The sequence below is a fragment of the Stegodyphus dumicola genome, chromosome 3 (genome assembly GCF_044657685.1).
Source record: "Stegodyphus dumicola isolate Sdum_Otavi_A_Nest chromosome 3, ASM4465768v1".
NCBI classification, from domain to species: Eukaryota; Metazoa; Arthropoda; class Arachnida; order Araneae; family Eresidae; genus Stegodyphus; species Stegodyphus dumicola.
This window is the reverse complement of record NC_140770.1, coordinates 149,213,478-149,226,607: the sequence shown is the minus strand read 5'-3', so window position 1 is coordinate 149,226,607 and position 13,130 is coordinate 149,213,478. Positions and strand designations below refer to the sequence as shown.

Below are 13,130 nucleotides of genomic sequence, written 5' to 3'. Positions count from 1 at the left end.
TTATTTTCTATAAATGTCAATATATTAAGGTATATTATTTACAATTTTATACATTGATATTATTATTGACTGTGTTATAGTAAGAGTGTCTATTTAAGATTAATATTATTGCAACTTGAATTCTGGATGTGAATTCTTCAAACAAATTAAGCAATTATTTAAAATAATTTATTAGCTGTTGTCACACTTTCTCACTATCTGGAATGTCTTGTAGTCAAGGCACCCAGCTTCAAGCCTTTTCAGATAGGAGGAATATTTTGTAATAATAAAACTCCATAGTCAAAAATACACTTAAAATTTTAACTGTATGTTCTTTTAATTTTTAATGGTTACGGTCTCTTATTTGAAAGTACGTGGAATTAAATCCACAGCACGTTGTTTTTCCCGCCTTTTCTACATGTACAGTTATAGAATGTTCTGGAGATATTTAAAGCGAACTGGAATGGCTGACGAGGTTTACGTCATTTCTTGGAAGCTCTGCCTTTCCAGAGGCTATAAAAGGACTCGCAAAGGAATATCGGTGTCTTTTCTTTAATGTAACGATGCAGTAAACTTCATACAAAAAGTTATTAGTAGTTCTTTTTATTTACTCCAGAGATTTGATTTTTGTAACTGCTATTTCTCCTGAATAATAATAAATGGATCCTGTTTTTTAAACTTATCGTCTGATACTTTTGAGCTTTGACTACATCTATGATTCTTCACCAATCTATTTATTCCGGACAAAAGCTGGTATATCACATATATATATATACACATTTTACTCTTTCTTAATTGCTGAGCTGTTCCAGCCAATTTGGCAAGTGAAGCATACGCACCTACAGTTTTCTTTGTTGCTATATGCCTATCTAAACACAGGAAAACATATAGTGTGTATTCATAATGTTTAGAAATCCCCCCCTTTGCACACTTTATTAGATTTCTAAATAAACAACTCTCAAAATGCTTACTCAGATTAGATATTTGAAACGGTATAAAATAAATTGTATACTTATTTCAGTCTTTTAATATAAAGCTAGATGTATATGTTAAAAATAGTTAACAACAACAAAAAGTAGTTAATAATAACAACAAACCATTTTCAGATTGTTTTGGAGTGGCAGGTATTTCATTATCTCCACTTAATTGCACAGATGATAAATTTCCACTAGGTCTTTCAGAAGATTTAGAACTTGCTGTAGACTCAAAAATACTCCTGTCCAATGATAATGTGCTCAGATGAGGCGCTGAAATTTAAAAAAAAATAATAATAATTAAAAGACATATACAGACTCCCAAAAGGAAATAAAAATCAGATATGAATAAAACATTTTGTGTAATAACATATTTAAACAGAAGTACATTGTACAATCATCTAAATACGAAGCAGTAGCGAATATGAGATGGCTCTGCTCAGAACTTTTAAGTTGAATAAATTATAAGGGCAGCTTATAATAACCTCCTCATCAATAAAAATGCAACAACATGAAGGTTTGGTTTATTTAATTATGGCAAAGCACACTAGGGCTATCTGCCTAAGGGGGCGGATGCCTTTGTGGAGGACTTTCTAAGGGAAACTGTCTCCAACAACAGGAAGAATGAGAGCAACTAACTTCTTTGTCTCAAGGATGAAACAATTCCAAAGGCTGTTAAAGGATTTCAGATATATTCAGTATTCTGTGTAGCCACATGGCAGCAACTTTTATAGAAATGTATGAAGAAAAACAGAAGGAAAAGGAATAAGAACATAAACAGATTTCTTTTGAAACAAAAAATACCAAAAAATCAGCTATGCTTTCACTGGAATTCAAACCAGAGATATTCCAGTATTAGCTAGAGGTGCCATCTCTTATGTCATGAATGCAATAATTCTTTACATTTTTTGCTGCTTAAAGAGTGATGAAGAATAGGCACAAGACCCAGGTAACCAAATCCAGGTGGTGATGAATAAGCATAAACTACACTTTAGTTCAGGTGCTACTGTAGAGAAAGGACACCACATGAGAACGAAAGAGAGAAATGTGATAATTCCTATATATACTAGTTATGGTTACATGACCTAGCATAGGCAGAATAAAATACTAGATTATGATATCCATACAAATTCAATTATCATCAAAGTTCATTTGTAATAAATGTGTTAGCCATTATGTAATCATGTATAACATATATTCAAACAATGACAAACACATACAACCAGCAGAGATTATTGCTCATAATTTTCTCAGTTACACTTTTTCCAATGTTGTATATAATTTTTAAAAACTTCAAATGAAGATCATGCTGAAAAATTTCAGCTATATGGCACTAAACACATTCTGAATTTCACCTAATTCTCCCAACTGGAAAAACAGAACTACATTTTCTTAGAGATTAGCTATTAAGCTAAAAAAAAATATAACACAGTTTCTATTTTCCTTGCAGTCAATTTTAAAAAGCTGCTAGAAGTCATTGTTGTACATTCCAGAGAAACTCTGGGGGTGTAAAGAGAGGCTGAACCTTCAACTTAATTTACCCTTCATATTAAACGCACAATATTTTGGGATTCGAATGTGTACAGATTAAAGAATCTGACAGAGTTCCATTGCTATGCACTTCGCTTTCCTCTTTAAATATAAAATGAAGATTTTAAAACAAATTTGACAACCATATCCCTACTTCTGATTAGTGTTGTTTGTGAAGACCAGTTGAATTTTTATGACAATTGTGGTATTTTTGAAGAACAGATATAACAGCACTATTTGATGCTTTTACTGTTGTTAATTGTAAGCAAAATTTTAGAAACAAAGAAATAGGAAAACAGTAATGAAGATTTAAAAAAAAAAAAAAATTCTAGTTCTGCAACAATTTCATTTTAGAGATGCATTTGCCACTTTGAAAATTGCAAGATCATGCATACATAGGAAAAATATGAATGAGAACAAAAAAATTATATTCTTAACAACAAATAATGAAATTTTTCTGATGTATTCCAAAAAATCACAATAAATAAATAAAGCATTCAAGATAAATGTAGAAACCTGTATGTAAAAAAAGTGTAATTCTAATCTCAGATTACTGATTGATATGATTGATTGATTAACTTATTACTGATATACAACTTAATATCTAGAATCATAAAATGTTTTTTTCAAGTTTTGGCTGGCTGTATTAGTAATCCTACAGTTCCTTAATTTTTAGAAACTGATGTATACATGTAATTTTAATCAAAATACTTGATTATATTTTGATTAACAGTCAAAATATCTCAAAACGAAAAGTTCTTGTTACATAGAGCCAGTCATTTTCTTATTTGTACTTTTAATTTTATGATTAACTAATTATAAAACATATTTTAACACTTATACATCCAAATATATTTTTATAATTTATTACTTTAACATACAAAATATAAAACAAGCATATTTTCAATAAATATTACTTACCTAATCTATGCTTGCAAACACGAGCATAAAGTTTTAATTTATTAGCTATGGGACTGTCTCCAATAGAATTAAACCATTCACTAAGAGGCTCATCAGCAACTTTGGATGCAGCTGTTTTGCCAACTCTCATAATTCCATCCCGTAAAACTTTAGTTATTGGACAATGTTTTCCCAAATTGTGTAATTCGTATGTGCTACTCAATTCTCGGAAAAACGTTTTTATATGTGAAAGTACAACATCATTTTCAGGAGCAACAACAATATAAGCTACATCTCTAGGTAATGCATATGGCTCAAGAAGAAGTTTATCCTAAAATGTGAATATATATATATATTAATATCAACACAGTGAAGTAGCATTGCTTCTTTTAGTTTTGCATTTAAAACAACTGATAATCAATGTAAGAATGGAAAATGCAATTCAATGTTATTGTTATTAAAATTTCACTAGCAAAACAAAAGTGTAAAACTTCATTCCAATTCTACACTTCTCTACCAAAGAAATTCTATTTTTAATTAGCATTCATATTTAACAAAAACAAAATTCATTACAAAAACATATTTCATATCACATAAAATGTTATTTAATAATTCACTATTAAACTGAATTTTAAATATGAATTAATATACCATGACATCTCTGAGACAAGCTAAAAATTTGTTTAAATTTAATTTTACATACAGTAACTGATTCTAGACTAGCTAAATAAAAACAACAATTAAAGCAAAGTTAAATATAATTTATTTGAAGTGACAGACTGATACAAAATAGCTACTTTGCATCTTTAAATAAATAGATTTTAGCACCTAAAACATAATTACTTATAACTGCTTACAATAAATTAATACTCAACAGAAAAAGTAACAAATTCAATATAATTTTTAAATGCCAAAAAAATATTAATGTATGATAATGTAACTTCAGATTTTTTTATTAAAAAGAAGATTAATAAATTAAATGCCTTTAAAAGAAAAGTAAATGCACATATAACTCTAAAACAATTTACACGTACCCAATATCGTAAAGCAAATGGAGAAAGGGTTATATAATCTGAGTCATGACCCATAAGTACTGAAGGTATAGGCAGAGGTTCACATTGATCTTCTGAGCCTGTCATAAAAAATGTAAAGAATTCAGTATAAAGAATACCAATAAACAAAACTGCTAAAACAAAATATTTAAAGCAAAATATCTTACAAGCCTGTATAAATGAATATGCAAAGTTGGGGGGGGTAAATTTGTATATTTTTTGTAATAAACTTTTTCATTAAGAAAGAAGGATTTAATGTAGAAATTGAATATTTATAAGAAACTATTATTTGGTTTTTATCTATGGACGTACATAAGGTAAGACAAAATAATAACTACTATTAAAATTAGAAATTAATTATTTATTTATTAGAAATAAAGCACTAAATACTTAGTGACATACTTTTGTTTTAGGTAACATAAGTCTGTACTTCAAGATAAAATATTAATAACATAAAAGCATTCCCTTAAAATCAGAAAATGGCAAAATTTCCAAATTTTAAGGACATCAGATCACTGATATACGAGCAAAAAGTTTGCTTTCCATTTTAAAATTATCTCTTTCAAGTTATGACAATATACAAGATAAAAAAAATTACATTATCTATGACGAATAGCAGCTGAAAGTTAAAATTCAGTGCAGTAAATAGATTTTTGAACTAAGAACTTTATGTAAAAACAAATACATATACATTAACAAAATTGCTTTCAAAATATTTCAAAAAGATGGAGAAAACTTAATGCACTGCCTACCAAAGTACCTCAAAAGTAATGATTTTCTTAAATTCAATTTCTCTACAAACTCTGCCATTAATATTCTATGTATATCTCTTTGGATTAATAACACAAAATGCATTAAAGTTTGACTGCAATGTTTGAAAAACTGTGAGAAAATAAATCAATGGTACATGTCACACAATTTTAAAACTAAGCAGTAAAATTCAAAAGTGGACTAAAATTTAAAAAAAAGAGAGAGAGAGAATATATATTCAAAAATAAGGATTTTTTTCAAAGAAAAACATTTGCAAAGATGCAGAATCTATGTTTATAACATAAACAGAATGCTGCCATGAGTACAGAAAATGTTAAGTAATTTGCTTCTTCAATCCAAATATATTGTAAACAGAAGTTTTTTTTTTTTTTTTTGTTGTTGTTGTTGTTAAAGAGCTTGTTTTTATGCAAGAAAAAATTACCAACTGATATGCTGTCTGAAGTTTTTGAAAATCAAAATTTTATTTAACACTCAAAACTGAACATACATTACAAGTACTTGCAGAATATTGAAATTTGATTGCACTATACTTTTACAGCACGTTTAAAAATATTAACATACAATGACAGAAATTATGAGGTTACAGGTGCATAACTAATTTTACATTTTATGGTTCATTCACAAAATGTGTGGTTTAACATATTTGCTGTGGGAAAACATCTGCAATAATTAATTTGTTATACTTTAGCTTGCAAGAAGCATTTGGCATACTATAGATATTCTTTTTAGATTATTCTGCCTTTTTTTAAAAGCAGTATAGACAATTATAATTACCTTAATCCATACAGATTTAAATGCAAACATTTTATACCCATCAGTTATGTTTATCTACCTACCACATATTTCTGAATATAAGACGATCCATGTATAAGCTGAAAGTGTGTTGTTTCTTCAAAAATTTAAGCGAAATCCAAAACCCATAAATAAGGTGAAATGAAAAGAAAAATCCTGTAACGTTAAAACATGTCACCGTCATTGCCAAGATGTTGCCAAGCAGTTGGTAAAACAAGTGGAATATTTTCCTGTAATAATTCACTGTAAAGGGAAACTCCAGATAGTTTTAGCTCTGGTAATCCTATCTGAAGCTAGGACATTTTCTCCAAAACAAGTTTGAAAATCAAAATCTCATTTTATAAAACAAATAACTCTTTTCATTTAATATTAATTTTAAACTTAAAAAATAAAAACATGGCATATTTAATATTTATGTAACAGAAATGTATCTATGTTTTTGTCATATTAGCAGATCCATATATAAATCAATCCTGTAATTTAGCTTTAGAAAACGTTCCAAAAATCCTTGCCTTGCACACAGATATGCAATAACTTTTTTCTTTCTCTTCATATGTAAGATAAAAATACATAAAGGAAACTTCTAATTTTAATAAGCAACAGTCCGTTTAATTCTTCATTTTAATTTGGGTACTTCCCTTTTTGGTCCTAAAAAGATTAACTATTTATAGCATATCAATCTAAACTGGGTCATCTCAAAATTAATTCAAATCATAGGATGTTCATATTGCTGCAGTGCAGCTCCAATTTTCAAGCAGTACAATTAATAAGAAAAGAAGGAAGAGTACATGAGTAAATATGGTATGTATAATCGAAACTTAAAGGCCTAAGTGGACTTTGAAAGTGAAATATTTAGCACGATTGCTGCTAAGACTAAAAATGCAAATTTAATTATGAATTTTCTATTTACAATTATCTCTTGGGAAAAAGAAATGCAAAACTATTGCAAATTGAAACTAGGAAATATTAATACTTAAGAGAACTGTGTTAAAACTATTAAATACATTATAATAAACTTAAAAGAAGTTTAAAATTTGTAATGGTATGCATAAAAATCATACATATTTAAAAAAGAACAGTAGGTACATAAAAATAAGGTAGAACAGAACATACATAAAAAGATTAAGTAAACTATTGCTTACTCGGAAGAGGTTTGACTTATTATAAGTAATAGAGATTACGCAAATCCAACCTGACAAAATTAAGTTAAAATAAAAATATTTTTTTAAATCATATTGAATACAAAATGCAACAACACATGTATTAAAAAAAATATGTGCACTGAAATTAAAAAATAAACTAATCTTCCCTAGCAGCCCTGGACCATACTAGATTTACACATATATATAAATAATGAAAAAGCAATTTCACTTTGCATGTATATAAGTACAAAGACCATTTTAAAGATCTCAGATCAACTTGCATACTTAAAATGGGTAGGACTAGCAATTTATTAAAGTGCAGCGTATGTGAGCAACAGCAGCAACAACAACAACAAAAAAAAAAAAAAAAAAAAAAAGTTGGGAAGGATCATTTCGCTAAGAACATTCAATGAAAAATTGAAATGCTGATTCTTTGCAATGGTATAGATATTTTGCTATGGATCAGGTTTGGTGATATTTTTAAGAAGCTCATCTCAAAACTGCATCGGCTAGAAGCTAGTGGGTTGTATTTCAAGCATGATGTTGCCAATATGAAATTTCAAATACCAGCAGCTAATGTTGCATTCATCAGTCGTAACTGGGCTACATGCAACATTGATGTTTTACAAAACATTCCAATTTCAATTTATAGAGTAGATGATACACAATTGTGCATTCTCAAGGGTTCAGCAGCAAGGTCCTATTCAATAGCCTTGCACTTACTGACCGTCTTAGTCCTGTAGTCTGTTGCTCTGACTTATAAAGATGTTGCAACATAGCACACAATTTCAGTGAAAAAAGGTTTGCAGCCTGAAAGCTATGTTTCCATTTTATTTGCACCAACCCAAAATTTCTGTCCTGCATCATCATTTATTAACTAAAATGTGTTTTAACATATTTCTGTGTTTATTACACCATGCATAAAGCTTAAAAATTTTCCAAAAATTACGTTTGGTTTATTGCAGATCTGCAACAGCCTATATTAAGTATTGCTAGAATTTGATCCTATGGAGCTTCTACTTTTATTTCGGCCCATCAGTGGCTAAGCAGTACGATCACTGAGCATTGATAATTCGATTTACCAGTTTCAAAGCTTAGCAAATGGTGTGGCGACATTAAGCATATTTATAAAATCAAAATAATAGCATCCATGTAGACAATATACAAAATATAGATCTTAAATTAATAGTCACCTCTGGCAGCTAATCTATGAAATTCTCGCCATGTAAGTGGACCAGTAACTACATATGTAATATCCCAAAGACGCTGAGGATTTTTCCTATGTATAGCAACCTGCAACAAAGGCTTTAAGGAGTCTAAATGCAACATAAGATCTTGATTTGTAGATGGCAATGGACCTAGAGGGGAAAATGAAAGAAAAAGCATTCGATAATTACATAATTAAAAAAAGTTTATTGATTAAGTATTTTTTTTTAATTTTAAGCTGAAAATAGTTTTAAATTTCTTTAAAAATAAATCTACCATTAAATTTTACTTTCTAACAAGACTCTAATCATTTTAACATAAATAAATAAATAAATAAATAAATAAAATTAAAAAAAAATAAATAATAAATAAATAAATAAATAAATAAAAAACCACAGGAGAAATAATACGCTGATTTATACTGGAGTTCAAAATTATTTTTCAAGCATAAAAACAATATTTCATGCAGTAAGAAAATAAAAAATAAGGAAATACCTGAATTTTGTTCTTATTTTAAAGACTTATTATTTTCCAACAGTTTAATATATGATTCTACACCATCAAATTTTAACCTTTCTTTGTAATCTACAGGTTTTTGTTTGTCCAAAAAGTCAAAACTTTAAATATCAAATGCTTTTGCATCTTTCTTTATAAAACCATTCCTGTACTTTCTAAAGCAATATAAACACTGCTTACTTTTCTATGAAAAATTTCCAATTCAGATTAGATTGATACTTTTTCAAATTAAAATCTAATTTATTATCAAAATTAATTAAGGTGAATAAATGTGCTAATAAAGAATAACCTACTCAAAACCTGAAAAGGCTTCCAATATATCAATTCTTTTTGTAATTACGTAGGTCATATTTAACTATTTCAGTCAGTTATCAAAAAAAATTATTTTGCAGACCTTTCCAACCTTTCTCTATTTGTGATCATAACATGGGTTGTCATCACTGCACAGCACTTAATTTCTGCATCTCATACGAAATTTAGTTAAGTCACCCATTATTAATTTTTTGCTTTTCACACAGCAAAATGCGTTAAACAGAAATGAAGAAGGAAACAAGTACTTAGGGGACTCAAAAATCCAGCACAGTTGTTACCATGACAATGAGGCATATCAGGCAGGGTAAAATGACCTTAAAGTGCCAAATCTAAGTAGATTATAAGTATAGTATTGCATTATTATATATTAAAATTACAACTGGTACATTCAGATGCCTTTAAATTGTTTTGTTTTTCATTAAAAACATATAATAACAGTACTTTTCAGATATATACATTTAGATTCTTTTCAATGAAGATCACAAGGAAATATATGCAAGGCCAATGTCAGTTATCATCACATAATATAAATCTAAATTAATATTACATTCACCAAGTTCTAATAATCTTGAACTATAATACTGTCTCCAAATCCTCCTCTTTTAAACCTTTCATGCACTGTGGTCATGACCTGAAACCATCAATTTTCTAACTTTTTTCCTTGTCTTTCCGAAATTTTTGAGTTAAAATCGATTTATTACTGATCTTTTACCTCTAAATAACACAAAATGACTGCAGAATCATACATGTTTCAGGTCTTAGTACTTCAAATCGGATGCCTTTTAAAATTCGTTCAATGAGACAAAATAACTTCCTTTTATTAATATAAAAAACTTTAAATTTCAAAAGTTATTCATCGCACATCATGATTTCTATCATAAACAATAAAAAATAGCAATAATTAAACTGCATATATAAAAAAAATCCTCTATGTGTATGGCATTTGCTTTGTGGTTTCAAGGCGCGACCACTGCCCCACTAGAGCATTGTGTCACAATGCTGTAGAGGCTCGGTGGTCACACCTTGAAACCGCTCTTCCCAACCGCATTTGCTTGCTTCTCAAATAGGAATGTTTATTTTTACCCGGATATAGATAAGGGGTTTTGAAACCACAGAGTTATTTTATTACTAAACAATACATGCACCTGCCCAGTAAAAAGGTCTTTCTTTTCCAGATACTTTTCTCTGATCTCAACACACTTGCTCCCCAAGCTAGTATTGTGATTTTATAAATTATTTCCTGTGGTTTAAATTTAATGTAAATACACTTTGCTATAATTAAAAATAAAAATTGCTTAAAGTTTTATTTAAATTAAAACTATTTTCTGAATATTTGGGATGAAATACGAATAAATTAAGTGTGAATGGGAAACGAATGATCCGTAGCAAAGCCAAAAAGACCAAGCCCCCCCCCCATTAACATAAAAACCCACAAATTTCATGTGCCAGATGAAAAGAAACTAAATAACGCTGGACATATACCAGTGAAATTTAGATCTAGGCAGTGTGCATTTTGTAGCACAAGGAAGAAACCTCATAGAAGATACATGTGCGAAACGTGCAGTGGTTTTTTGGGTAAACTATGCATTTAACCCAAAAAGACAAAACATGCCCTTGAACAGTGTCACAAAAAAAAAAAAAAAAAAAAAAAAAAAAATGTTCTTTGAAATTTAAAGAAAACAAAAAACCACTGTCCTTTTTTTATCCATTTAGCCAAACATCCTTACTATGTAGGTACAGTAGAAGTTCAGAAATCCGCAAAACTTGGGACCAGAGGTTGTGCGGCTTTTAGGATTTCAAGACAGAAAAGATAAATCATAATATTCAGACTAAAAGTTCAACATAAATAAGGTGTATTAGATACATTTAATTAAATTATCATATATATTATTGCAATCACTTATTATATGCATTGAATTATTATTACATATATAAATTGATTATAATATTCATTGTATTACATATACACAGCATCGAGGTTTTCCAGCAAAGGTTTCTGGTTTCGGATTCCGGTGTCAGAATCACTGTTGCTGTAAAATTTCAACAGCGTTTCTTTATTTTTCCATATATCATAAACAATCGTATCGCAACTCCATGCGATTCTGCTATAAAATGCACCTGTCTCCACCTTTTGCAGAATTCAGACAAAACAAAAAATTCTAGCACTTTTTGCATTACCGTCAATGCAATGTATTTACATTTTTCAATGTTGCAAGCAGTAAAATCATGAATGCTTTTCTTATCTGTTATTGTATTAAAAAGGGCTGAAATTAAAAATATTCTTAATTTATCCACAAAATATCTGGATAAAAAAAAAGGCAGCACTAAATAATCTCATGAAATAACAAAGCTCAGAAAATACAACAACGTGAATCGTGAACTTGAAAGAAGAGTTGAGTAAATCGTCTGCTTTCTTACCTTGATGCAAATTAGAGGGGAAAAAACTTTTATCATGATGGCAATAATTTGGTATTTCCATAATGACTCACTATTATTTGGTAATTATGACATCATTATTTGGTAAGTATTTTTTCTTCAATATTTCATACTCAACGTTGCGGTTTCTGGAACCTATAAACTGAATGTTTATATTTTGAGAGGCAACGCGAATTTCAGGAGTTGGCGGATTTCAGGACGGTGGATTTTCAGTATTTGACTGTACTTATATTTTCACTGCTACAGAAAATTACATAAATGTTTATTTTTTAATTTTTTCTAGCAATTTACTTTGTAAAATAATGTAAAAAATATATATATAATGCAATTCTCACATACACTTTTTAAAAATTCGTAAATCTCATCATTTATTGGAAACATGCACGGAGAAAAATAAGTTTTTCCCCCTACTACCTCAGTAAGTTTCAAAGTCCTAGACATGCGGTGGTTTCACAGTGTGACCACCACCCACAGAACAATGGGCAAGAGTAGATTTTTTAAATTCATATATTTTTTGTCTCTACGATTATAATATTCAATTTCTACAGTTTTTAGTTAAAAAATTATAAAAATAATAATTCACGCGTCAAAGTGTTAAGCCTTACATTTTATTTTATCTGTTTTCAAAAGAAAACAAGTTCTAATTCATATACTTGATCCATTGCCACTTGCTGCAAAGATGGTATTTAATCCTCACACATTGGGAATGAATCTAATTTTCATATCAAATCAGCTCTTCAATTAATTAATTATGGATAATCATTATTGCACTGCAGATTTTATAAATTTTACTTGCTCTTCCTATCCACCTTTAGGAATAAGATTTCAACAAGACACAGACTGCCTGCAGAAAAATGCATGTACTATAGGAGTAGGCAGAAAGATACAATTCAGAAAATTTGCATCTCAATGATTAGGTTTTGTTTCTCAATAAAGTCTGAAATCCATATAGCAATATCTACAATGATCTAATATCCAGACCTCTGGACCATCAGCAAAAGTAAATAAATAAACAAAATGAAATAAAATAATGAAAAATCCCCCTACTAATTCTAGGAATGAAGAAGGCAGGTGTGCCCTAAATATGACTGGTTATTTCTGCATGTCACTTTTAAACACCAGCTGGATAGGGAGTTGCACCATACTAATAACAGTGCATTGATTAATGTTGTACTGATGTTAGTCAGGTTCACATATTCACCCTTGTGGTTTTGAAGCGGCCAGGGTGGGTGTGCAATCTCTGCATGCTAGTGTCCTAAATTCTAAATACAGTCAAAAGTCTTTAATCCGGACTCGTCGGGACTTCGACGATTCCGGATTATCGATTTTTCCGGATTATAGATAATAAGTTTAAATCTGGTAAGATAGCATGCAGAAATTATAAAATTAAAAATATGAAACTGTAATTTATAAAATAATGAGCAATTATGATCTAAAGGGTATCAAAATTTACAAAAAAAGAAGCTTAATATTTATTTGTTTACTTTATTAAACATTTCTTTCTACGCGCGCATTCGTAA

General features: G+C 29.2%; 1 protein-coding gene across 1 annotated transcript in view; it reads right to left on the bottom strand.

Annotated features, from left to right (window-relative positions):
- The window catches only part of LOC118197102 (mediator of RNA polymerase II transcription subunit 13-like), a 189,829-nt gene that overhangs the window by 81,206 nt on the left and 95,493 nt on the right, over nucleotides 1–13,130 (bottom strand). Inside the window, exons 16-19 of the mRNA XM_085813454.1 lie at nucleotides 8,334–8,498; nucleotides 4,418–4,515; nucleotides 3,405–3,714; nucleotides 1,077–1,226 (exon numbers count right to left, since the gene is read on the bottom strand). Coding sequence (XP_085669580.1) covers nucleotides 1,077–1,226; nucleotides 3,405–3,714; nucleotides 4,418–4,515; nucleotides 8,334–8,498 — 723 coding nt within the window. The remainder of the gene's footprint in view (nucleotides 1–1,076; nucleotides 1,227–3,404; nucleotides 3,715–4,417; nucleotides 4,516–8,333; nucleotides 8,499–13,130) is intronic.